At 41.3% G+C, this 27,068-nt stretch overlaps 1 protein-coding gene across 1 annotated transcript in view; it reads left to right on the forward strand.

Moving 5' to 3' along the window:
* Positions 1 to 27,068, forward strand: part of LMLN (leishmanolysin like peptidase) — a 2,253,233-nt gene that overhangs the window by 1,356,695 nt on the left and 869,470 nt on the right. The window contains exon 8 of the mRNA XM_044073684.1: positions 14,564 to 14,671. Coding sequence (XP_043929619.1) covers positions 14,564 to 14,671 — 108 coding nt within the window. The remainder of the gene's footprint in view (positions 1 to 14,563; positions 14,672 to 27,068) is intronic.

Consider the following 27,068-nt stretch of genomic DNA (forward strand, 5'->3'; position numbering starts at 1 on the left):
CAACTTAGGCAACAGAAAATAGGGGTGTTTTGAAACCCAGGGATCCTATGACTAGAAAAATTACCAAAGACCCTGTAGCGATAGTAGAGATATTTCATAAGTTCTATGAAAATCTGAATAGAGCAGAGAATTTGGTGGGGGGGGGGGTTTGTTTAACACAGTACCATCGTCTTGGAAGAAAGCTGTAGTTCCTGAACTGCTGAAAGAAGACAAAGACCCTTTACATCCAACTTCACATAGGTCAATTTCAATTTTGAACAGTGATTATAAAGTGTTTTTCTATACTAGCTAAGAAAGTTGCTAAGGTGTTGCCAAAGGTGGCAGATGTACATTAGTGTGTTTTTTTGTGGAGGGAAGGCAAACATTTGACAACATTAACAGTAAGATGATAATTCCGAGGGAAGCAGAGTTCAAGAACCCTCTACTGTTGGTGGGTCATGATGCAAAGAAGCTTGCATTTGTGTTTCCTTATAGACTTGTTTGGGTAATTAGGAAGAAATATAAAAGGTCAAGACAAGAATCAAGGTGGGTGGATTCCTATCTGATCAGCTGTGTTTGAACAGAGGAACCAGGCAGGGAATGTTCTCCTTTTCCTTTATTTGCCTTATACTTAAAACCACTGGCAAAGAAAATATGAGACTCATAAATTCAAGGGTGTAATTGGTATGGTGCTTAAGAAAGTTACTCTTATTTGCAGATGATATTTTGTACTTGATAAAAAAAAAGATATTTTTGTTGTGCAACATTTTTAAATAGTTTCAAGTTGTAAAATAAACGAAGATAAAACAGGCTTTAGCAGTAAACTGTGTTCTCACACGAGTTGGTTCAGCAATACCTGTATTAATGGGGACATGATAAGATGAAGTATTTAGGTGTTTGGATTAAACAGGATATTATAGCAGCTAAGGATATGTGGGACAAGACTTAAACAGTAGGTAATGCAAATATTGAGAAGTTGAAAACTCTTGACTGTGGATATAGATAGTAAGGTACAATCAGTGAAAATGTTTCTAGTTCCTTTAATAGTGTATACAGGTCAGGCATGGTTTTACCAATTGCAGGGGAATATGTGGACCGTAATTAATAAAGAATTGAAGACATTTATTTTTGAGGAAGAGATGGCCAAGTAGTTTTCCCAAACAGAACAAGGTAATTTAGGATTACCAGATTTGAAGGTATACTTTGGAGCTACAAGCAGAAGAATACAAATCAAAGTGGAAAGAAATGACATTTTAGCACTGGGGAGTACAAGAAATAAGGAGAAAATAGGATTTTAGATGTAGGCCCTTAAGGAGAACAGTAACAATCATACAGCATTTTATATTTATAAAGCAGCATGAAACCAAGCCAACACAGAAGTGAAGAAAATAGATTTTACCACTAGGGATGACTTATGTATGGACATAGAAAATAGGCAAGAGGGAGCTGGAATTTGTTGGAGAAAATAAGCAAAGGAACCAGGGTACTGAGAGCAAATAAGTAAGATGGGAAAAGCCAGAGTGAGATGAGGTCAAGCAGGAGTCTGGACTGTGGATTGGAGACCGTCTTCCCTGCCACTGATTGATAACAAAGTATAGGAATAGAGAAATAGATACGGGGTACTTAAAAAGACCACACTGGCTGAATTTATAGTTAAGTCTAGAAGAGAAGCTGTGGTTAAAAAAAATGGTAATTATTAGAGTGTATAAAATAATACATGATAAATAAAACAGTCAGAAGAGGTTAGAAAAAATATGGAAATGAGAATGGGAAAGCAATATAGATATAAACAATGGCAAAATATGTGTATGGCTTCCAAATATACAGTTAAATCTAGAAGGTTCAGTGGATTTTTGCATGGAACTCTTTGCGTAGATATTTTTATACCTCAAGTTAAGGATAGTTTGTTAGAAGTGTTGAGAGAGCAAATTATCATTTTGTGACACAGGCAAATTTACATTCATATAAAATTAATAAATCATAAATGTTATACATGTTAAGTTGTCAAACTCGCCTTCATTCTTGCTGGATGGGTTCGGAGCCGATCCTTGGCTCCGACTCGGCACTTGCTAAGCTCAAGAGTCACATTTACCAGCTCGAGGCAGCCCTATATCCCATGATGCGCTTTGCTCATGAGGTCACACTTTTTTGCCAGCTCCTGGTAAGTAAATTTAATTACTCTTTCTGAGAGTTTTCACTATCCCAGTACCTTCAATTTTCCATATTATTATTTTGTTAGTGCCTCGATTCACTTTAGCCCTATCCCCGTTAGTTTCTCGTTCCTTTATCCATATTTTTTTGTTAGTCAGGCCTTAGGCCTTACCCTTCCAAACAATTTCCTGTCAGGATTTGTTTAGGTGTGTCTGTGTATTTTTACTTCCCTGTACTTAGTATAGTTAGTGTAATTTTGGACTGAGTGTGTGTGTGTTTGTATTTAAAACTCAGTCATGTCTAAAGACACTTATTTGTCACTCTTTCAGCCAGAGAGTCCTGCAGGAAATAAACTAATTTTAGAGGGTCTTCAAAGCCTGAGAGCTCCCTGGCTAAGTCCTTCCTTCTGGAGTAAGGTGGCGCGGGCCCGATTGGGCTTTGACTTGCTACCTGTTGCCTGTATATCGGCGACCGGCGATAACCCTGCTTTGAGCTGCTGCGGCTCCGGCTGGAGCTTCTTCAGCTCTGATGGCTCCGCGAAGAGATCTGATCTCCCTTCTGGAGTCTATCCACACCAGGTTCCGGCTCCCCTTTACTGCCGATCCTCAAGGTCTTCCAGACTCTCAGACCATGAATTGGAGAGAGTGGTGAGTAGACTGCTGAAATCACAGGCACTGGCCCAGATGCTCCATAGCCATTCTACACCCTCCAGAAATTCCTCCTTCGACTCTCCTTCAGAGCTGGAGCCGGAGATTATTGGTACCGTGACTGTTGGTGTATCTCCTCCTTGAGACCGTTAGAGGGGATCCGTCATCCAGGCCCTGGTCGGTTGGTTCCGGGCGGCAGTGGCATCGGGACATCTGCTTCAGAGCCTTTCCATTCCTGTTTCTCGAGAGGGGGCTCTCGGGTCCTCGGAGGGGAGGCCTCGAGGTGATGAGGAGTGTGCTAGCCCCGAGCTCAGTCAGCAGTCGGTCCCATTAGCTCCTCCCCACGGTGCCTGTAGATATCTCTTCCCACTCTCTTGCTCCCGGGCCCAGAGATTCATCGCCCCAGGTTTCCCCATTGGGAAGAACTTCCTCTTCCGAGGTTTCTCCTGATCCTTCAGGGGAACCCCACGTAAGAGACCTGCAAGAGGAAGCACTTAGACTCCTGAGTCTACGACATCAGATACCGACTTAGATGAGTCGGAGGGGTCCAAGATCCTCTGAGGATGTCTCCTTTTCAGACATCCTTGAACTCCTGAAACAGAGAACTGGCCTCCATTAATCCCTCCGAGGATGAATCGGTATACCTGGAGGCTTTGGATCTCGACCTTCCACCTCGCATCTCCTGATTCGGTGGAACCAGTCCCCAGGAGGCCTTCTAAATTTATCACGGCCCCCACTGAAAAACAGTTTCTCACCAAAGGTGTCCTGGTTGATGCCATGGTGGTGGCGGCCGCCACCAAAAAGGAACTTGCAGATCCTTCCGTACCAGTCCATCCTCCTAACAAGGAGTCTAGGACCATGGACAGGTATGGTAAGCGGATGTTTTCCTCAGCGACCTTTGCCATGCGTTGGCTGAATTAATGTCACTTCACCCGACTTCAAAGAGATATCCTCAAAGAATTGGGTGAGGTAGTACAGGATCCGTCAGCTACTGGGGCTCAAGAGAAGATTGCCTCTCAGCTGGGAATCCTAAATTCCCTAACTAACTCCTCCATGCGGCTCATTTCTTATGCAGCCCACAGGAGTGGCTCGCAGACCCTTCACAAACTCTCCCTTTGATGGGACAACTTTGTTTGGACCTCAGGTAAAGGACACTTTGACCAGGTGCGCAGCAAGACGGCAAGACTCTTTCTCCACCCCTTCTAGACCTTATCCCAAATGTCAGAAGGGAGGGAAAATGTGGTTCAAATCACAGGGAGTCACGCCTGACGACGTGGTCAGTTTACCCCCAGAGGCAGAGGTAGGGGCAGAGGGGTCCAGAACCAGGGCAGCAGAGAGCCTCTCTGACAAGCCCTTCCAGCATCCGACTGCCCACCCTTGGAGGCAGTCGGGGCTGTACCCAGAAGCCTGGTTTTCCCTCTCTCAAGACAAATGGGTACAGTCGATCATATCTGAGGGCTACAAAATACCTTTCGAGAAAAGCCCCTTCCCTCAAAGAGGATCCCTTCCAGACGTTCCACCCAGTCTAAGGGAAATTGCAAAGCTAGAAGTTTCAAAGCTTCTCAGAAAGGGCCATCCAGCCAGTTCCAACAGATCATTTAGAGTCCGAATCTACTCAAGGTTCTTTTGGTCCCCAAAAGACTGGAGACCAATATTAGACCTCAGCAGGCTAAACAAGTCTGTCAAAGGAGATTTAGGCGAGATTTCGATGGTCACACTTCAATCGATTTTGCCCTTTCTGGGCAAAGACAACTGGATGTGCTCTATAGACCTTCAGGATTATCACATAAAACCAGAAGGTTTCTCCGCCGCTGGGGACCAGTCATTTTCAATTCAGAGCCCTGCCCTTTGGTCTCACTACAGCCCCCAGAGTGTTCACCAAATGCATGGCCTCACCTGAGATGTCAGGGATTCCAGGTGTTTCCGTACCTAGACGACTGGCTCCTCTCAGCCACCACCAGGCATCAACTTCTCCAGGCCAGGGATTACACTCTGTGTCTCCAGTTAGGGATTTCAGTCAACGCCAATCTATTACCTTTATAGGCACAGATCTAGACACTACTCGGATGTCAGCAAACCTAACAAACCAAAGAATCCTGGATATCCAAAACCATGTTCAGATCATCCTATTCAGCAAAAAGGTTCAAGCCAGGTTGGTTCTAAAAGTGTTAGGCCTTATGGCAGCTGCCATCACACTTCTTCCCTCCTACAGTGGATGTTGTTTACCCAATGGTCCTTCCAGCAGTTGCCCATGCGTCACAAAATCCTTGTGACACAGACCTGCAAGAACCATCTGTCCTGGTGGACTTCTTCCCCCCCTAGTCCATCAGGGCAGACCGTTTGTCCCCCCGGCCCCGGTAGCCACGGTCACTTCGGATGCCTCCCTGATTGGGTAGGGGGGGCATTATCAGGGCAGGATGGTCCATGGCATGTGGCAACCGTTCGAATACCACCTGCACATAAATATCCTAGAGAAGAGAGCAGTGCTTTTAACGTTGCAAGCCCTCAACGACTTTCTTCCTTTAGGAACTATTGCAGTTCACACGGACAACATGTCCGTAGTTTGGTACATCAACAAACAGGGCGGGATCAAGTCCTATCCTTTGTGTCAAGAAGCTCTCAGACTTTGGCAATGGGAGATCTCCTCTCATCGGTTTCTGATTGCAACGCATATCCCCGGGAAAACCAACATCATAGCGGACAGATTGAGCAGAGCTATACTCATGCCTCATGAGTGGTCTCTCAAACAATCTATAGTGGAAGACATTTTATCTTTTGCTACACCCCAAAACAGCAAATGCCCAGACTTCTTATCTCTGGCCATCCCTGACCCAGGATTGGCCCCGGGACTTCTTTATGCTTTTCCTCCCTTTCTGTTAATACCTCAAGTACTCCAGAAAGCTACCGTCTTGAGAGCCAAACTGATTCTCATTGCCACTGGCCTCCTCCATCGCCATCTCTTGGTGCAGCCTCGATCTTCTGACCCACCAGTCGTCAAACTGCACCGTCACCTGCTCCTCAACCTCACCGCTTGGTTGCTCCACTTCCTTCCTTAGCCAGGCTTCCTATGATCTCTAACCCTGTTAGTGATATCATAGTAGCTTCTCTAAAGTCCTCTACCAGAAGGATTTATACTAGCAAATGGCAACGTTTCTCTTTTTGGGCAAAGTCTAAGAACATAGATCCCTTTACTGCCCCTATTCAGTCAGTCTTAGACTTTCTAGCTGAAATTTTTCACTCCGGTTCTTCTTCTTCCACAGTTAAAGTCCAGTTGGCAGCAATTTCAAATTTCCATGTCGGATTTGCATACCAGAACATCATGTCTCACAAACTTTGTAAAGCCTTTCTCAGAGGGGTATTCCTACTTAAGCCCCCTGTTAGGGATCCTCCACCGCAGTGGGACCTAAATTTAGTGCTGGCATCCTTGATACTTCCCCTTTTGAACCGGCTGCTACATGCTCATTAAAATTTCTTTCTTGGAAGACACTCTTTCTAGTTGCTATTACGGAACTACATGCTCTCTGTGTTAAGGATAGAGTATCCTTGAGAACTAACCTTTTGCCCAAGGTTGCTTCTAAGACAAATTTAAACCAATCTATTGATCTTCCAGTATTTTTCCCCAATCATTCTGACAGGTTGCATTGCCTAGATGTTCATCGCCAACTCAGATATTACTTAGACAGAACAAAGCAATTTAGGAAGTCTGATCAGCTTTTTCTTTCTTGTGCTGAAAATAAGAAAGGTCTCCCTGTCTCCAAGGTGACCTTATCTAGATGGCTGTCTTCCACTATTTCTCACATTTATCAGCTTAGGGGTAAACAACTGATCTCAAAACCTAAAGCACATTCTACCAGAGGTCTAGCCACATCTACAGCTTTTCAGGCTAGACTACCCTTAGACACTATTTGTGCAGCAGCCACTTGGGCCACTCCTCATACCTTCGTTTCTCATTACAAATTGGACTTGGCCTCCAGGGACAGAGCAAGTTTTGGTTCCACAGTTCTCAAGAGTCTGTTCCATTGAGCCACCCAGGATAGAGGTGAACATTTAGAAGTTATGTACCTACCATAACGCTCCATGTTAGTTGTCTTCCCTCCTGTCCCCCTAGCCTGGACAGACCTTGAAATTCCTTCTTATCTGGAAGATTTTTCTTCCTTGGACACCAGTTAGCTCTAGACCTTAGTTACCTGGGTTCCCCTTACAGCCTTCTCAGGTTAGTAGTTTTTCCTTCCTTGTGGGAAGATTATGGGCAGTTTCCTCTAGATACCAAATGAGATCTGGGTAATCACCGCCTTGCATCATGGGATGTAGGGCTGCCTCGAGCTGGTAAAAGTGACTCAGCCAAGGATTGGCTCTGAACCCATCCAGCAAGAAAGAAGGCGAGAGAAGACAACTAACATGGAACGTTATGGTAGGTACATAACTTCTAATTTACATATATTGCGATATATCATATAACCTAAGCAATTTTACATAAATTATTCAATTCTTGCCCATTTTTTTAAACAAGAAACATCTTTATTAAACCATCATTTACTACATAGGCAGTCATACATTTATATAAATGAAAACAAACCACACATACACAGTCCAAGTTGCAGCTAGTTTACATCACAAACGATACTGACACACTCCCAATTGCAAACATTATACATCACTTATAATCTACCCAGCCTTTCTCACTCAAACATTACATAGCTCATTTAAGTTGTGCCGCCTTTTAAACCTCATTCTTCCCTTGTATGTATTGTTCCCACAATTCCCATTTTTTCATATGTAGTTTGCTCCTACCCTTTTCTAAAGATCTCTGTTCCAGTTGTTTATTTCTGTTACTGGTTTAGATTTTGATTTCCATTTTCTAGTAATTGCTTTTTTTGACAGACATCATTATTAGACACAGCAAGGCCTTACCATGTGTAGACAATTCCAATTCTATCTCATAGCTCAGAAAAATCATCTCAGTCATCAGACCAATCTGCCCACCCAGCATCTCCGACATTGCATCCCTCATGGAATCGTATAGAAACTGAATTACCTGGACATGGTCAGGCCCTACTAAGGTTAATGCTGTTGGCTGCCAAAAAACAATTATGAGAAAATGGAAGCTAAAAACTAAAGTAACTGTAACAGTTATGTAATGTTGTAAAGGAGATAAAAGAATTAGAGGTGGGAAAAGCAAAGGATCAAACTGCATAGAAATAAGTGGAATCTATGGCAACAATGCATACAGAATAATGTTCAGCAGGAGGAGTGATATTTCAGGGAAGGCAGGACATGAGCAATCTGTGTAATGTTAAGTTGAATAATAAGTGTTAAGAAAGAAATACAGATTGCATGAAAAGAAAAACAAAATGTAATGGATTGTTTTCATGCCACTGTGTAATGTGATGGCAATAAAAATCTTTAAAAACAGTTTATTTGCTCCAGAGAATTATTTTAATTACAAGTTTCATTAGCTGTATGAAAGACATTAACAGAAAGCCTACATGCATTATAACAACAAAATAGATGAATGTCAACTGCATATCAGAGACTTGTGTACCTGAGTACCTGTCACATCTTTTAGTGGTAATTTAGACCAAGCAATCAATAATGGAACCAGCACTGAGCCTTGTAGAAACCCAGAATACATTGGGACCTTTGAACAGAAATGGACATGAAAGACCACACACTAGAAGCATTCCAAAAGTTAAGAGGCAAACTAGTCATGAATGGTGAACATGAGTCCACAGTGGGTGTGTATTTGCTTGAGCAAAATTTCATGGTACTGTATCAGATGCAGCTGAGAATCAATGGTCCAAGACAGAATATCTCTCTCTCCCCAAAAATGTTAACAGCTTTAATTGAGTCTGTCTTAATGTTGTGCCTGGACCTAAGTACAGACTGCCTAGAATGAGAGACCATGAAGGGTTTAAGTAACAACCTATATTGACATGAATAAGCTCCTCAGTAAACTTACCAGAAAAGGTAAGGTTTCAGTTTGGTGAAAATCTGACAAATTGTTAGGCTGAAACAATGTTTGTTTTTTGAGGACAGGAATGATTGATTACTCGTTTAAAACAATTGCAACTCTCGCCATCCTTAAGAAAGATCCTGACAGTCTAAAAAATAAATTGCCACAGGAATTCCAGGCAAGATGTCACAAGCCTGTCAGGCCCAGGTGGTAGCCTGCAGTTAGTTAGCTATGTAGTTGAAACTGACCTCAAGGTCTTTTTTTTATGGTTTATGTAGTTGAAGTCAAACAACCAACAATGTAAGGGATCCTTAGCCTTGTTACTATTATCCTCATTGGAGGCTACCTGAGGAGGTGTGCCTAACTGAGAATGCCAGTCTTAAAAAGCTGAATTTTATAACTTGACTGAATTTAATATTTTTAACTAGGGAGGTTCATTGTTAATTTATTTTTGAAGACATCTCAGTAAAGTGGGACAAAATTGCTTAAAACATTAAGCTTTGCTGGGTATTATGATGTAGTTTTTTATTTGCCTTAATGAAATATGATGTGTACTCAACAACGTGCAGATTTTGTTAGCATATAATATAGTTACAACGCATAAAATGTGATAACTATAGTGAAATAGCAAATAAGGCATTATAGAAAGCATTTTCGGTTGGGTGTAAAATGAATACTATTTTTTTACCTGGGAAGCATTTAAGAGATGAGTTTACAGAATGTGCTGATATATAATGATGAGTCGTAAGGAATTTGTTGTTCTAAACTGTTTTTTTTTTTTTTTTTTTTTTTTTGTGTGAAAGCCATTTCTTTCATTTTCTTAATGAAACGATCTTTAGTTTTTATTGCTGTCAGGAGATCTTTTAACATCCTGTCAGCAACCAAACTGTTCAACAATTAATTCAAAGAACTGGACCTCTTGAGGTGCAAACCATATGTTGTAATTCAGTCTTATTATAGAAATATAATTCCGGGTACCTTACCCACAGACAGAACCTACTACCTTTTGACCAAGGCAAGTATGCAACATTCTTAGCCATTGTCACAGACAATGTAAGTTAGAAATCAAATTCTTAGAAGGGCCATCACTATTTGTTGCATTGTTTAAATGTTGATATGATGATGTCTCTTACATCTGTTCCTCAATGGATGAGGCCTTGGATCCGTACTTCAGCCACTCTAGACTTTGGATCTAAAGCTCAAGTTCCTCCCATTACCCATAACGCTTTCCTGGCCTTGAAATTACCTCATATCTCGTTTGCTGCTTCTTTGCTTCTTAGGATCATAGGATGTGGATCACCTGTACTCAGGCTTGGGTTTTATCAGTGAGATTTTCTCAGTAATTTTTGATATCCTTTTAGGATTTCTCTCTCTCTGTAAATCGTCACCTTGCCTCCTATTACAAAGAAAAAAAAAACACGTCTCTAGCATAGTTTAGTCTTTGATGCCCTTTTCATTTTATCATTTAGATAGTTTCTTATATAGTGTTTTTATTAGAAAGTCTTTTTGCTTAATGTGTTAGTTAGTGTTTTGCCTACTATAGCTTATTAGTTTGTTGCTTGAGTATTGGCACTGTTTGGCTTTTTCCAGGATGACAAACTGTCAGGTTTCAAAAATGTGTGGCCTGCAGCTACAAGATTTCAAATTCTGACATAGATAGTAAGTGCGTTTTTTGCCTTGGAGTTGCCTGCTTGAAGAAGCAGTGCTCCATCTGCACTGCATTTGGTCCCAGGGTCATCACTGAATGCAGAAAAAAACTTATTTTTAAGGGACTTTTCGTGCCCCTAAGGGAGATTTGTCCCTTGCTGAATCTTCTGTATCTGAACTTCCCCCTCTGTCAAGAAATACTCTGACAGGCCTGAGCGAGAGAAAAGCTGCAATACACTGAAGAAGAACCCTAAGGATTCCAGGAAGTGCTTCCCAGGCCTCTACTCTGTGTCTGCCTCGGAGGTGATAGTTGTTGGATCCAGTACTCCTCTGCTGGCAGAGTCTGTGTTTTCCACAGACCCCATTTTCCTGAGGCTGTGCTCCCCCTTCTTACAAGAAAGGTAATTTCACAGGTTTTAAAGACCTCCATCCACAGCTTCTTCATTACAGTCAGTTTGGTCAACCAAACCACATCTGAAGCAGACGTGGATCAGAGTATGAGGAAGTTCTTCAGGATCAAAATTCATTTGAGGGTTCTCTTGGCTGCAGCCTCTGCTGGATTCATCAGCTTCAGTCCTTCCCCTCGTAACCACTGTTGCTAATACCCCGGTCCACCTTCCAGATTCAGGGACTTCGAATCCGAGTGCTACACAGGACTTGTCCACATCAGATAAAAAGACTTGGTTGTGATAGACAACCCCCCCCCCCCCCAGGGCACAGGGGGGAATTCTAATGGTGGATGTTGCCTCTGTGGCAGAAGTAGCCTGCAAAAATCAGTGTTTCTGGGGGCTGTTTTCAGAGAGGCCTTATCAGCACTCCTGAACAACTGCCCAACCATCACATTCTGCAAGCAATTGGGAGGCATTTATCTCTGCATCCCAAGGCCTGGGCATCCATAACCCAAGACATGTGGGTGCAGAAGATCATAACCAGAGGCTATTCGATCCTCTTTCTCTTTCACATCCTGCTATCAAGAACGCTCACCAACATTCCACACTCCCAAAGAAAAACAGCAGCTATAGAAATAAAAAAGCTGCTGGACAAGCAAGTCATCCGGGAGGTCTCACCAGATGAACATGGATCTGGAACATTTGGACTTCAGCCAACTCCGTCAAAGCTCCAGATCGTCATGGTACAGTCCATTTTCCCATTGTTGAGAAAGGATGAGTGGATGTGCTCAAAGGATTTACAGGATGTGTACCACTACATAATGATAAATAGACAATCCAGAAGGTTTTTCCATTTCCATCTGGGAACCAGTTATTTCCAATTCAAGGCCCTGTTGTTTGGTCTTACCACATCCCCTGGGTGTTCACCAAGTGCATAGAGGTGGTTACAGCCCACCTCAGACTGCAGGGGTTCCTAGTGTTCTTGTATCTACATGACTGACTCATCTCCAACCACAACAGAAATATGCTTGCCCATTCCAGGGACTCCTTGCTCTACTGTTGTACTCAGCTGGGTATTACAGTGAACTCAGACTTATCCAAGTTTCTTCTCGTTCAGATAATATAATTTTTATGCACTAACCTGGATACAAGATGCCAGATTGCAAGACTTCTACAGTACCGACTGGCCACCCTTCACAATCAGGCATTAGAAGTCCTTTCCTGCCAGAAGCTACCAGCAAGACTGATTCTTCACCTCCCAGAATTGATGACTGCTTCCAGTAAGCCTGGTTCTTCTAAACTGATATTATATGAGAGTTCTTCAGTGGATAATTCAGTGCAATGGTCCATTAGATATCAACCCATGAATTTCCAATACATCTAACAAACATTTGCAGAATGCACATATGCTGGTAGCTAGAGTACCTGATTGTCTTCCAAGGTCGCCCCTTGGGTCCTCCTACTCCTGAAGCCACAATGACCATGGATGCTTCCCAGCGTGGTGGGGGCACTACATGGGACAGATAGTGCAAGGTCCCCCTCCAAGGCCAGTCTTCATATCAATATTATGGAGATGAGGCCAGTCCTCCTAGCATTGCAGGCCTTCCTGGACTTCCTTCTTCTAAGAGTGATATCCATTCAGATGGATATTGTGGTAGTCTGGTACATGAATAAACTGGGGAGAGACACTCTCCTACTTATGTTGAGAAGCAGTGAGAGTTTGGAAATGGATGATTCCTTCTGACCAATTTCTGATAGCAATGCATACCGCAGGGAAATTCAGTTCTCTAGTGGGCATATTGAGCAGAATTGTTCTTTTGTCTCCCAAGTGGACACTTAGTCTGATGGTGGCAGAACATGTTTTCTGTTGTTGGAGTTGACCATGCTGTAATTTCTTTGCTTCCCTTCATAACATGAAGTGCTGCAGATACTTGGCTGTGATACTGCAGAAGGAGGAGTCACTGAAGGATGCTGTGACCCATAGTTGGCCCCCTGGGCTCCATTATGCCTTTCCTTTTTCCTCCTTTATCTCGAAAGTCTGACAGAAAGTCTTGGAGAGGAAGGTTGCGGTAATCCTCATTGCCCTTTTCTAGCCTCAACAGGTATGATTTCCCTTCTGACCTCATCTGATGGACTCTGCTTGAGTGCTAGATCTCAGTCCAGATTGTCTCTCTCATCTGTCTGGGATGCCTCACTGGAACATTCAAGCCCTCAAATTGACCATTTGATTTCTCCACTTTCAGTGATGGCTAGTCAGGCTAGGCTTTCTTCCCAAATAATCCATATTCTGTCTTCATCCCACAGACCATCTACCAGAAGGACTTTCAAAAGCAAGTAAAAGAGGCTTTCTGTTTGGGCCTTGCATCGGAATTTGGATCCATTTTCAGTTCCTCTTCCAGCCATTTATATTTTCTGGCTTCCCCTTTTCACAGCTACTCTACTTTCAAAGTCCACTTAGCTGCCATTTCTAGTTTTCATATTGGAGAAAATCATTCCTTTATCACTAATCTTAAATTATCCAAGGCCTTCCTCATAGGTACTTTTCTTCTAAGACTTTCCTTAAGGGATCCTACTCCTCCTTTAGAGATCACCATTCTATTACAAAGGTTTGACTAGACTTCATTTTGAATCTGCAGCCATGGTGGACCTTAAATTTCTGGCTTGGAAAACTTTAGTTTTGGAAGTGGTTACTTGAGCTAAGAATTGCAAGTCCTTTACTGCAGACCTCCTTATTGATCTTTCATAAGGATTGAGTGTCCCTGTGAACTAATCTATCCTTTATTCCATTACCCATCTTTTTATTTTCTCTACAGCGACTTCACTAAACCAGTCTCTTGATCTTGCAGTTTTCTTTTCTAATTTTACCAACAAAGGAGAGTACATGCTGCATTTGTTGGATGTACTATCAGCTCTGTTTTTATCTTCACATTACAAAGAAAATCAGAAAGTCTGATCAGCTGTTCATCTCTTTCTCAACAGCCAAAGTGGGACAGGGAGATTCTAAGGTGACTCCTAGATGGTTATCCAACTGCATGTAGACAAAAGGGTTGACATTAACAAACCCCATCAAGACTCATTCCACTAGGTCTGTGGCAACTTCTACTGCTTTGCTTCAAGAGCTTCCATTGATATTTGCACTGCAGCCATATGATCCAATGTACATACCTTCATTTCTTATTACAAATTGCATTTGCATTCAAGAAGTACGGCTGCCTTTGGTTCAGCTATCCGCCGGAATTTCCTTCCATGAGACCTCCCAAGGGTTTTCATTATCTAGGGACTCTTTCCCATCCGTTAAGGAGCAGACAGAAAAGACAACATTAGATACAGATGTTATGTACTTAAATATAGTTCTGTATTATCTGTTTCCATCCTTCCTTGACTTCCTGCCCTCTTCCCCCTTCCCTTGTTCTTGCAGTTATTATTAATTGGCTTCAGGCAAACTTGAGCTGAGGTCATTTTAAGGGCAGGAGGCGATTGTGAGTAAGGAGAGGAGCCTAAGATTTGGATCCAAAGTCTATAGTGGCCGAAGTTGGATCCGAGGTTTGATCCATAGACTCATCTGTTGAAGAAGGACAGAATCAAACAACACAGATCTGTAGTTATAGTAAGTACATAACTTTTCTTTTTCTGATTTGTTTGGATTTTACCAAACTAATCTTTTCCCAAAACTCCAGTAGACTTTTGTAGTATGACATTAAATACACATTATTTGTGGTAGCAACCAGTTAATTGTATTAAAGTATCTGTTCCATTCCATTTATAAAGATTTGTGTTGCACTAAATGATTTGTATAGGAAGAAGCACGGAAGCATTTTGCGTGTCCCAATCTAGACGGGATGGAACTAGAAAATCAAGGAGGACTAGGCACAGAACTTAACCATTGGGAAAAACGGCTGCTAGAGGTAAGAGATCAAGACAATGACTCAGATAATAATAGGCATTTTAACAGTTTACTAGTTCTCAAAGTTAACATTCTATGTATGTTCTATGCAAACTGACAGTTTTCCTTTATTCAATGGGTATTGATAATTAACCTAGGACACAGTTCTGAGGCATTGTTTTTGTCTCAAAGTGGAAATGACATACTAAATATAATTTCCTCATGCAGCTTAAAATGTTTACCCAACTATAAAAAGTTATGTAATTTCAGAGTAACTGCACAAAAGTAGCTGTGATTAGATTCTTTGATGGATGCACACTGATCAGCAGTGTAATTTCAGCTCTCCCAGTGTGAAAAAAGAAACCGAGTAGTAAGAGCCAGTGATATTTGTCAGCTCAAGTAAAATTCAGTTACTGGCTAATACATACACTGCCTGGATGCTAGCAAATAAGAAATGTAGAGAACCCAAAAGAAAATCTACCAGAAAAGTTGAATGAAAAAGAGCTGGGAAGAATCTGGCAGCTGTTCATCAAAAAACATTTCAAGCTTCTGCTTTGGTACAAGAGATGGTTTCCAGTAATTTAAAAGAAAATAAATCAAATGTATTCAGAGGTTATTAAAGTAAATAAAACATTGAAGGAGTATATCAAGTCAGGTAACAAAATATTGGAAAAATAGAAGAAGTTTTAAGTAGCTTTTCAAATGGACTGATAAAATTGCAGAAATCAGAGGTTGAAATGAAAAGTCTGGCAGAATATGACACTGATAAAGAAGATCGGCTTCAAAAATGGTAGAGTTAGAAGACAGAGCACAGAGAAAAACTGAGATTTTCTTGTTGTACCAGGGAAACTGGAAGGAACCCAGTTTATTAATTTTATGAAAGCACAAATAAGCAACTGCACTGGTATTCCACACCAACATTTGCTAATTGAAAGGACACATTAAGTGTGTGCTCCAAACCTCGCTATGAGAAAGCAGCCAATGCCTGTATAAATAAGTAAGCAGTCATACCAGCAGAAGGAGTTGTTCCTGACAAAACTATGGCAGAAGGAAATCATATTAAAAATTGGAGACAGTGTTTGTGGAAAATGATTATTCACAGTATATCAGGCAGAAGAGAAGCAAATTTATCCCAGCAATCAGGGAATGTCCAGAGACAAGTGTGAGATTCAAGCTGCTATATCCAGCTGTCTTCAGAATATTGTTTCCTGGAGGATCAAATGCATTTTTGGATGCAGATCAGGTTAAGGAAGAATTTAAAAATATATATCCATAAAAGGAATTGGGCTTCACCTTCTCATTCTACTGACAAAGCTCTTACAGAAACATTCAGTGAAACCTTTTTCCAGTGTTCCAAAGGAAGACGGTTGAGAAACAGGAAAAAAATCACATCAGTTGACTAGAAGAATCAGGAGTACTTTGGACTTGAACCAGAGTCTGGTGCTGGGAGATTAAGTTGAACAGGAAGAAGAAAAGCAATGCTGAAATTAGTGAATAAATGGTAAACTAAAACATCATTCTCATTTGTGAAATATGGCTTTGCAAGAAAGTGGCTTGAAAAGACAGGACTTTTCTTGAATTTGTTAAACTTGTGCATGGACTGTAAAGCATATATCCTACTTTAACCTTTAGAAAGACACTAAAAGAGGAAAAAAAGTAACTACGTAAAGCAACTTTTGTTCTTATTAGTATTTGTATAACACATTTCACAATATGAACTCCAGGTTATATACAGTAAACCAGTTTTGTGTACTGTGTAGACAGGGGTATTTTAAATGTGAGAAGAATCTTTTCAATGACTGATGTGTGCATTAAAGAAAGTAAAGTAAACAAGTGATTTTTAGTTGTAAGAAATGTAGATTTTACAGTATAACAAAAGAAAGGCTGGACTAAAGCATGTTTAATGTTAAATGCTGTGGTTTTAGGCTGCTGGGGTGGGTGAGGGTGTAAAAGTGCAGTAATTATATTATATGTAGAATTAAGATATTTTTTCTTATTTTTACAGAGATGAATATCTAGATTCACTTGGCTTAAGCTATAAATAGTGATCTGATGTTAATTTTCTTTCCATTCATCACTGATGGGTTTGGTTCCAAGCCCTTGGAACCGAGCTGGCCTTTTTACCAAGCTCTCACCAACCAAAAATCTTTCGAGCTAAGTCTCTGTCCAGAATGCCCTTCTCCTGTTATCTCAGATCTCATTTGCTGCGTAGCCTTATAGCCGCGTTTTAGCCGAAGTTCTCAGCTAAGTGAAACCTTTTTTGATATTTGTGTGAAAGATTTTGGGTAGCTTCATATTTTATTAAGCGATTAGTTTTTCTAGTGTCTTTTCTTCTGTCTGACCTTGTTTTTTCCTCTCTACCCGTAGTTACCGTTGGTACACTTTCAAGTACCATTGTTGGTATGGCCTTCCTCCCTTACCCTTGTGTATTTCTTCAATACCATAGTTGGCATTGTTTAACCTATTAGCTGTCTTTTATTCAGGTGTTTCTTTTTTTTCTCTATCATACCAGTGTATTGTTATATTGGATTATATAGGTTCATAGGTAGGTACTAGGCTATTGGCCCTAGGGCCTGTGCAAGCCTAGCCAAAAAGGTACCCTGAATATTTCCACCCAAGAAAGTTATTTTCCTGTGCCACTGTCGAGCAGACACACAGATGTGATCCCCGGGGTGTATTTCCTATTTCCCATCCACTCATCAAGATTTTTCTTGAAGAGTGCTAATGAAGAACTTTGCTTGACATAGATGGGTAGCCTGTTCCAGAGTATGGGAAGTCTCTGGGATAGGAATCTATCTCTTCAGCATGTCCTGTTTATTGTGGTGACAAGGTTTAGGTCCCTAGAGCATGTAGCTTGGAGGGATTGGGATTTCTTCTGTAGCATGTCCAACAGCTTTGGGTTTGACATAGCTTTTTTATATGTTAGGCAGAGATCACCTCTGAGTGGGCGATATGCTACGGAGTAAAGCTGGAGTTTTTTTAGGCGATCAGTGTAGGGCATTTGTTTGAGTGCAGTAATCCTCTTTGTGAGGTACTTCTGTGGCCTTTCCAGCTACTGCAGATGTCTTGTGAGGTACATTCCAAAAGGGGCGTTGTACTCTATAGTGGGTCTAATGAGTGTCAAGTACAGTGGGACAATGACCTCTTTTTTCTGGATGAGAACCCTTTATGATGAGGTGTGCCATGTAGAAGGACTTCCTGACTACTGTGGCGATGTGACTATCAAAGGTGAGACTACTGTCCACCTGTGTCCCAAGGTCTCTTATCACACATTTGGTGTTTAGTATATTGCCACCTATGTGGTAGTTCATGGATACAGAGTTTTTCCCAAAGTTGATGACACTGCACTTCTTGGCATTGAGCTTGAGTCCATGGCTCTGACACCAATCATCTGTTTCAGTAAGGCCCTTCTGTAGAGTATCCACATCATTTGGGGACTTGACTATGGCTCCTAGTTTGCAGTCATCTGCAAACTTTGTTAGCCAGAGTCCTTCTGTGTTGACCTGTACTTCAGAGAAGTAGATGCCAAACAGGAGCGGTCCCAGGACTGAACCCTGTGGTAATCCACTTGTCACTGGTTTAAAGTCAGATTTGAAGTCTGCAACTTTTACAGTGAGGGTGCTGTCAGTGAGCCAGTTGGCAACCTATCTTGTGACATAGGGATTACTTCCTAGTTTAGTGAGTTTAGCTATAATTCCAGAATGGGGGATGGTGTCAAAAGCCTTGGCGAGGTCAAGATAGGCTGTGTGAACCACCTTACCCTCATCTACGGCTTTGTTGACTACCTCAAAGAAGTCAATCAGGTTCAGGAGGCATGATCTGCCTTTCACAAACCTGAACTGGGTGGGATCCAGAGTTTGGAGGTTACCAATGTCTTTGTTTATGAGTTCCATGATGATACGTTTCATGGCTTTGCAGACCAGGCTCGTCAGACTGATAGGTCTATAGTTCCCGGGATCAGTGGTGGCTCCCCCTTTGTGGAGTGGGATAACTGTTGTGTGTGCCATTCAGTGGGCACAAAGCCTGATGCAAGGCTATTATTGAACATGGTGCTTAAGTGGGGAGCCAGTTCATTCTGAAGTTCATGTAAAACGCAGCCTGGGATGTTGTCCGGTCCCATGGATGCTGTGTTTTTGGCTTTAGAGAGTGCAGCTTTCACCTGCGTAGTTGTGATTACAGGGACTCTGCATTCTTCCTGTATATATACTGAAGAAAGACCAAATTAATGAACTGTTATAAACGAAAAGCCACCAGCCAGATGAATAAATCTAATTTAATTACGAAATAAACTTATACAGCCACAAAACAAATTAAAAAACGCCAGGAACAAACCACAAATATACGTAAGCGCTTTCGTTTAAAAGGTTTTAAACTTCATCAGACAATAACCTCCATTACATCACTTCCTTTTATAGCCTCCACCAAATTCAAAAAATTGCGCCAAATTTTAAATCAAATTGGAGCATGCTCAGTTGTAAAAAAGTGAAAGAATTTTTAAGTACCACAAATCAAGGAATGCATAAATACAATGGATATGGGACTAAATAAATAAAATTTATTATATTTAATACTAACTTCATGTTAAAATTATTTATAAATAAATAAATATCTACATATTATACATTAAATGTATATTAAACACTAATAGAAACACAAACTTATATAATCTTTTAAACAAATGTATTGTAATAAAATTATAATATGTTTATTAATAAGGAATACCCGATATGGCTAATGGATAAACTGATTTTGGAAGTTGGCCATTTTAAGCCAATTTTGAAACTTAAAAGTGGATCAGTTCATGAGGCATCTCAGTTTCTTACTGAGGCTAGTAAGAGGGAGTTTTTGCATCCTGGGATTTTCCTCTTTTCTGCAAAAGTTTCTTCCTTTTGTTGTAAAGTTTGTTTATGGCAGGGGACCACCAGATTGGCTTCCTTTTTTTGGATGAGAGCATTTTGGTTCTATTTGGGATGGCACGATTCATGCATGAGTGGATGTGCTCGTACAGTGTAGTGTAGGATTCAGCAGTTGAACTTTCAGTTCCCGTCTGCATGGGTGTCATGAAGTTTGTCACTTCTGACTTGAGAAGCATGAAGTTGGCTTAGTTTTTTATGGTGGTTTCTTTACTGGGGTTTGGGGGTGGGATGTGGATGTTAAGGGTGATTAGCTTATGGTCAGACCTGACTAACGAGGGGGTGACGATAGGTATGGAGCATTGATTTCCCATGTTGGTAATGACCAGGTCTAGGATATTGGAGCCCCTGGTGGGACTATGGATTAGTTGATCCAGGGCGTTGGAATTTATGAATTCCAAGAACCATTGTGCAAAGGTGTTGGGACATGAGTAGTTTTCCCAGTTAATGGCAGGGTAGTTAAAATCACCCAGTATTTTCTTTTCTCTATCATACCAGTGTATTGTTACATTTGTGACTTTTTTGAATGGAGTTGACTTTGATTACAGTTGGATTATATAGGTTCATAGGTAGGTACTAGGCTATCGGCCCAAGGGCCTACGCAAGCCTAGCCAACAAGGTTCCCTGGCTTACGCCACCCAAGAAAGTTATTTTCCTGTGTCACTGTCGAGCAGAGACACAGATGTGATCCCGGGGTGTATTTCCTGTTTCCCATCCACTCATCAAGATTTTTCTTGAAGAGTGCTAATGAAGAACTTTGCTTGACATAGATGGGTAGCCTGTTCCAGAGTATGGGAAGTCTCTGGGATAGGAATCTGTCTCTCCAGCATGTCCTGTTTATTGTGGTGACAAGGTTTAGGTCCCTAGAGCGTGTAGCTCGGAGGGATTGGGATTTCTTCTGTAGCATGTCCAACAGCTCTGGGTTTGACGTAGCTGTATATGTTAGGCAGAGATCACCTCTGAGTGGGCAATATACTACGGAGTAAAGTTGGAGTTTTTTGAGGCGGTCAGTGTAGGGCATTTGTTTGAGTGCAGTAATCCTCTTTGTGAGGTACGTCTGTGGCCTTTCCAGCTACTGCAGATGTCTTGTGAGGTACATTTCAAAAGGGGCGTTGTACTCTTTAGTGGGTCTAATGAGTGTCGAGTAGAGGGGAACGGTGACCTCTTTTTTCCTGGATGAGAACCCTTTTATGATGAGGTGTGCCATGTAGAAGGACTTCCTGACTACTGTGGCGATGTGACTATCAAAGGAGAGACTACTGTCCACCTGGGTCCCAAGGTCTCTTATCACGCATTCAGTGTTAAGTAGATTGCTGCCTATGTGGTAGTTCATGGGTACGGAGTTTTTACCAAAGGGGATGACACTGCACTTTTTGGCATTGAGCTTGAGGCCATGGCTCTGACACCAGGCATCTGTCTCAGAGAGGCCCTTCTGTAGGATGTTCACATTATTTGGGGACCTGACTATGGCTCCTAGTTTGCATTCATCTGCGAACTTCGTTAGCCAGAGGCCTTCTGTGTTAGCCTGTACTTCAGAGAAGTAGATACCAAACAGGAGTGGTCCCAGGACGGAACCCTGTGGTACTCCACTTGTCACTGGTTTGAGGTCAGATTTGGAGTCTGCAACTTTTTGAGGTCAGATTTGGAGTCTGCAACTTTTACAGTGTGGGTTCTATCAGTGAGCCAGTTGGCAACCCATCTTGTGACGTAGGGATTTATGCCTAGTTTATTGAGTTTAGCTATAATTCCAGAATAGGGGATGGTGTCAAAAGTCTTGGCGAGGTCAAGATAGGCTGTGTGAACCACCTTACCCTCATCTACGGCTTTGGTGACTGCCTCAAAGAAGTCGATCAGGTTCAGGAGGGCATGATCTGCCTTTCACAAACCCGAACTGGGTGGGATCCAGAGTTTGGAGGTTACCAATGTCTTTGTTTATGAGCTCCATGATGATATGTTCCATGGCTTTGCAGACCAGGCCTGGCCAGGCTAATAGGTCTATAGTTCCCGGGATCAGTGGTGGCTCCCCCTTTGTGGAGTGGGATAACTGTTGTGTGCGCCATTCAGTGGGCACAAAGCCTGATGCAAGGCTGTTATTGAACATGGTGCTTAAGTGGGGAGCCAGTTCATTCTGAAGTTCGTGTAAAACGCAGCCTGGGATGTTGTCCGTCCCATGGATGCTGTGTTTTTGGTTTTAGAGAGTGCAGCTTTCACCTGCGTAGTTGTGATTACAGGGACTCTGCATTCTTCCTGTAGCAAGCACACTTAAGCTAGATAGTAGAAGCACCAATGATTGTTTAGATATTGGTAAATATATGAATAATAAACACGAAGAATTTTCAAAGGCTTTAGTAATTATTTATACACAAGATTATCAAATTTTGAAGGATGTATTTAATAATAATTGGGAAATTTTAATTAAAGATTCGCAGTGTAAAAAACATATAAATAAATTTCTCAAAATAGTCTGTAGAAAAGGGAAATGTTTTAAAGATTTATTGAAATCTACCAATAACAATAAAAAGGAGAAGATGAAGACTGGGAATTTTAAATGTGGAGCATGTAAATGGTGTTATAAAATCCAAGAAGGAAATAGTATACGAGATAATAAATATTACATGAAAAAGAAATTTAATTGTAAATCTAAAGCAGTTGTCTATTTAGCGAGGTGTAATTCCTGTACCTCGTTTTACATAGGTAAAACAGAAAGAATGTTCACAGAGAGAATTTATGGGCATGAATATGCAATAAAGAATAAGAAAATGAATAACGCGTTAACAAAACATGTTAACGAATGTAATGATCACAAGTTTTATTATATGGTAATAGATCAGGTGGAAATAAAATATAAAATTCCTTGGAATTTAATTTTGGAAGAAAGAGAACTTATCTGGCAAATAAAGTTACAAGCAGATTCTTGGCCAGGTTTAAACGAAAGAAGCACTATAGGGCCAATTTTAAAATTAAAAGCGTTAACTAGGAATAAAATTAAAGATTAATACAAAATTTGTTATAGGAATTTTATTATGATTATGAAGGAGGGTATGGAGTAATAAGTTAATGTAATATATAATTAGTCTAAAAATATTATAATTTTATTACAATACAATTGTTTAAAAGATTATATAAGTTTGTGTTTCTATTAATGTTTAATATACATTTAATGTATAATATGTAGATATTTATTTATTTATAAATAATTTTAACATGAAGTTAGTATTAAATATAATTAATTTTATTTATTTAGTCCCATATCCATTGTATTTATGCATTCCTTGATTTGTGGTACTTAAAAATTCTATCTTTCACTTTTTTACAACTGAGCATGCTCCAATTTGATTTAAAATTTGGCACAATTTTTTGAATTTGGTGGAGGCTATAAAAGGAAGTGATGTAATGGAGGTTATTGTCTGATGAAGTTTAAAACCTTTTAGGCGGTCAGTGTAGGGCATTTGTTTGAGTGCAGTAATCCTCTTGTGAGGTACGCCTGTGGCCTTTCCAGCTACTGCAGATGTCTTGTGAGGTACATTTCAAAAGGCGTTGTACTCTTTAGTGGGTCTAATGAGTGTCGAGTAGAGGGAACGTGACCTCTTTTTCCTGGATGAGAACCCTTTATGATGAGGTGTGCCATGTAGAAGGACTTCCTGACTACTGTGGCGATGTGACTATCAAAGGAGAGACTACTGTCCACCTGGGTCCCAAGGTCTCTTATCACATTCAGTGTTAAGTAGATTGCTGCCTATGTGGTAGTTCATGGAGTGGAGTTTTACCAAAGGGGATGACACTGCACTTTTGGCATTGAGCTTGAGGCCATGGCTCTGACACCAGGCATCTGTCTCAGAGAGGCCCTTCTGTAGGATGTTCACATTATTTGGGACCTGACTATGGCTCCTAGTTTGCATTCATCTCTTAACCGTTAGCCAGAGGCCTTCTGTGTTAGCCTGTACTTCAGAGAAGTAGATACCAAACAGGAGTGGTCCCAGGACGGAACCCTGTGGTACTCCACTTGTCACTGGTTTGAGGTCAGATTTGGAGTCTGCAACTTTTTGAGGTCAGATTTGGAGTCTGCAACTTTTACAGTGTGGGTTCTATCAGTGAGCCAGTTGGCAACCCATCTTGTGACGTAGGGATTTATGCCTAGTTTATTGAGTTTAGCTATAATTCCAGAATAGGGGATGGTGTCAAAAGTCTTGGCGAGGTCAAGATAGGCTGTGTGAACCACCTTACCCTCATCTACGGCTTTGGTGACTGCCTCAAAGAAGTCGATCAGGTTCAGGAGGGCATGATCTGCCTTTCACAAACCCGAACTGGGTGGGATCCAGAGTTTGGAGGTTACCAATGTCTTTGTTTATGAGCTCCATGATGATATGTTCCATGGCTTTGCAGACCAGGCTCGTCAGGCTAATAGGTCTATAGTTCCCGGGATCAGTGGTGGCTCCCCCTTTGTGGAGTGGGATAACTGTTGTGTGCGCCATTCAGTGGGCACAAAGCCTGATGCAAGGCTGTTATTGAACATGGTGCTTAAGTGGGGAGCCAGTTCATTCTGAAGTTCGTGTAAAACGCAGCCTGGGATGTTGTCCGGTCCCATGGATGCTGTGTTTTTGGCTTTAGAGAGTGCAGCTTTCACCTGCGTAGTTGTGATTACAGGGACTCTGCATTCTTCCTGTATAGATGTAGGCCCTTTAGGGGGTGGGAGTGGGGGGTAAAGTTAGCACTGAACCTATCTGCCAGGATGTTGCCAATATCAGTTGGTTCTGTAATTTTCGTGCCTTTGTGCTGTAACTCAGAGCAGATCTGGGTGTTGCCATTGAGATTCTTGACATAGCTATAGAATGCTTTGTGGTTGTCCTTGGAATTAGTGGCATTTTTATTTTTGTAGCTAGCTATGGAGGATCTTATAAGGGATCTCAGCTTCTTACTGAGGCTGACTAGGGAGCTCTTCCACTCATGGGATTTTACTCTCTTTTGCAACAGTTTCTTCCTTCTGCTGTACAGTTTGTTTATGGCAGGGGACCACCAGATTGGCTTCCTTTTTTTGGAGGATAGCGTTTTGGTTCTGTTTGGGATAGCACGATCCATGCACTCATGCAAGTGCTTATAGAGTGCATTTGTGTAGGATTCAGCAGTTGTAACTGTATTGTCCATCTGCATGGGTGTCATGAAGTTCACTACTTCTGTCTTAAGAAGCATGAAGTTGGCTTTGGAGAAATATTTTACTGTGGTTTCCTTAATGGGGGGTGGGGGTGGGATGTGGATATCAAGGGTGATTAGCTTATGGTCAGATCGGACCAATGAGGAGTTGACTTCAGGTGTGGAACACTGGTCACTCATGTTGGTAATGACTAGGTCTAGGATATTGTTGCCCCTGGTGGGGGTGTGGATAAGTTGATCTAGTGCATTGGAGTTTATGAATTCCAGAAAGCGTTGCGCTAAGGAGTTGGTACATGAGTAGTTTTCCCAGTTAATGGTGGGGTAGTTGAAGTCGCCCATTATTAGGGTGTTTGGTTGAACCCTAATATTTTCCAGTACATCAAGAAAAGAGGAGTGGGAATTCTGGTGCATGGTGGGGGATCTGTAGCAAGCTACAATTTGGATTGCAGTTTTGCCAAGAGTTAGTTGCACTTGGATAACCTCGGATGCATTATACTGAGCAACTAGCCTGGAGGTGTGGATATCCTTAATGAATATGGACACACCCCCACCTTTGGTGTTTCGTTCCAGGTTACATGGCTGAAAAGTGTGGTATGAGTTATAGCCTGGTAGTGCAGGGGTGCTCTCTGGAGCCTTGAAACAGGTCTCAGTCACTGCACAGATATCGATGTTCTTCATTTTAAGGAGTGCCTCGAGTGAGTGCATTTTGAAATTTAGACTTCTAGCATTGAGTAGCATTACCCTCAGTTTTTGCTTGCCTGTTCCTGTTATAGTGGTGAATTTGTTACTTGAACCCTGCCTGCCTAAAAAAGGCACTATAGGGGCCTTTGGTGGTTTTTCTCTATCAAGATGTCGGATAAGAAGAGTACTTCACGTTTTAAGTATTGTACTTCATGTAAGGGCAATGAGCACAATCGAGAAGGAAAAAGTGCTTGGAAACTGAACCAAAATCATTACAAACCAAAGCACTTGCAGAACCAGCAAACAAAACTCCTCTTCAGGTCGGTGAACCAAAATGATTTATTTAATGCCACAAAACAATAACTTGCGTTTTTGTTCTTAGACTTCATCAGAATGAATAGTTACACAAGCTAGTAATCTCTTTAAATAACCCTCCCTTCCCATTAACAAAACAATTAACCAGTTCCTTTTACAGCCTCACCCAATCCTAGTGGGGCTCCTTAAGAGGTCGCAGGAGAGGGAATACAGAAGAAAATGACTCCCACGAACCCAGTGGGGACTTAAGGGACAGCAGTTCCCAGACTGGACCCAAGAGTTCCAATACGCGTGAGGGAAAGGAAACAACTCACGCCTCCCACCAAGGTGACTTTTTTTTTTTGGCTTTTAGCTGTATTGACAATAATGCAAAAGATTGGGGGGGGGGTGTCTTCTGTGCAGGGATGGTTAAAATCTAGGTGTAACTTTTCTGTACCTAGTGAGGATACTAACCGAAGGTTCAATTTGAACCAAGGTAACAATTATAGTATAAATGTGAGCCTGCTGTACGTTTTAATGCTTAGATATAAATTTTTAAATATGGATAACAGTTACTTACAAGAGTGTATGGACTATGTATTTACAAGTATCCAAATAATGTTAAAGAGGGTAGTGAGTTCCACAAAGAACTCATTAAGATTTTTAATCATTGTGGTTTGGACATATTGCGGGCCATCATTAAAGATAATGAATGAGAAATGGACACATTACTTAATGATATAGAAAAAACTAATAATGAGATTACCACTGATTTACTATTTACTGTGGAAGAAGAAAGATCCAGATACTTAAATGTGAAAGGAAAGATTGATGAAAAGTGTAAATTTTTATTTGACAGGAAATGTAAGAAGCTTGATAGGGATATTAAAGAGCGTTTATATCATGCTATCGAAAGATGAAAACAGCAAACGCTATTTCATCGAACCTAAAATATCTAAGCCACATAATATCGAACATTCAGAACAGCAAATTTTTTCCCCAGGGAAAAAAATTTGCTATTCCGAAACACATGCACACAACACAAGCTCACTTAACCCAAACCCTAACCCTAAGATCCGTCACTATTGCACACTCACCTAACCCGCGCCCTAACCTTAACTCAGTTAACCTGCCCCTAACCCTAACTCACCTAACCTGTGCCCTAACTCTAATGTCCACACAATTGCAAACTTACCTGAACCCGACCCGTAACTTTCTACCACATCGCTGAAAATTGCGAAGCCACAGAACCGGCCAAACAAATTCTTTCCCTAGGAAAAAATTCGATGTTCTGCAGCTTAGCTATTTTTAGCATTCGCTGAAAATGGGTCAATATTAGAACATTCGAAGTTTTAAAACTTCGATATTCTGATATAGACCCAT

This window comes from Protopterus annectens, chromosome 6.part0 (assembly GCF_019279795.1).
Source record: "Protopterus annectens isolate FY-2018-M chromosome 6.part0, PAN1.0, whole genome shotgun sequence".
NCBI classification, from domain to species: Eukaryota; Metazoa; Chordata; order Ceratodontiformes; family Protopteridae; genus Protopterus; species Protopterus annectens.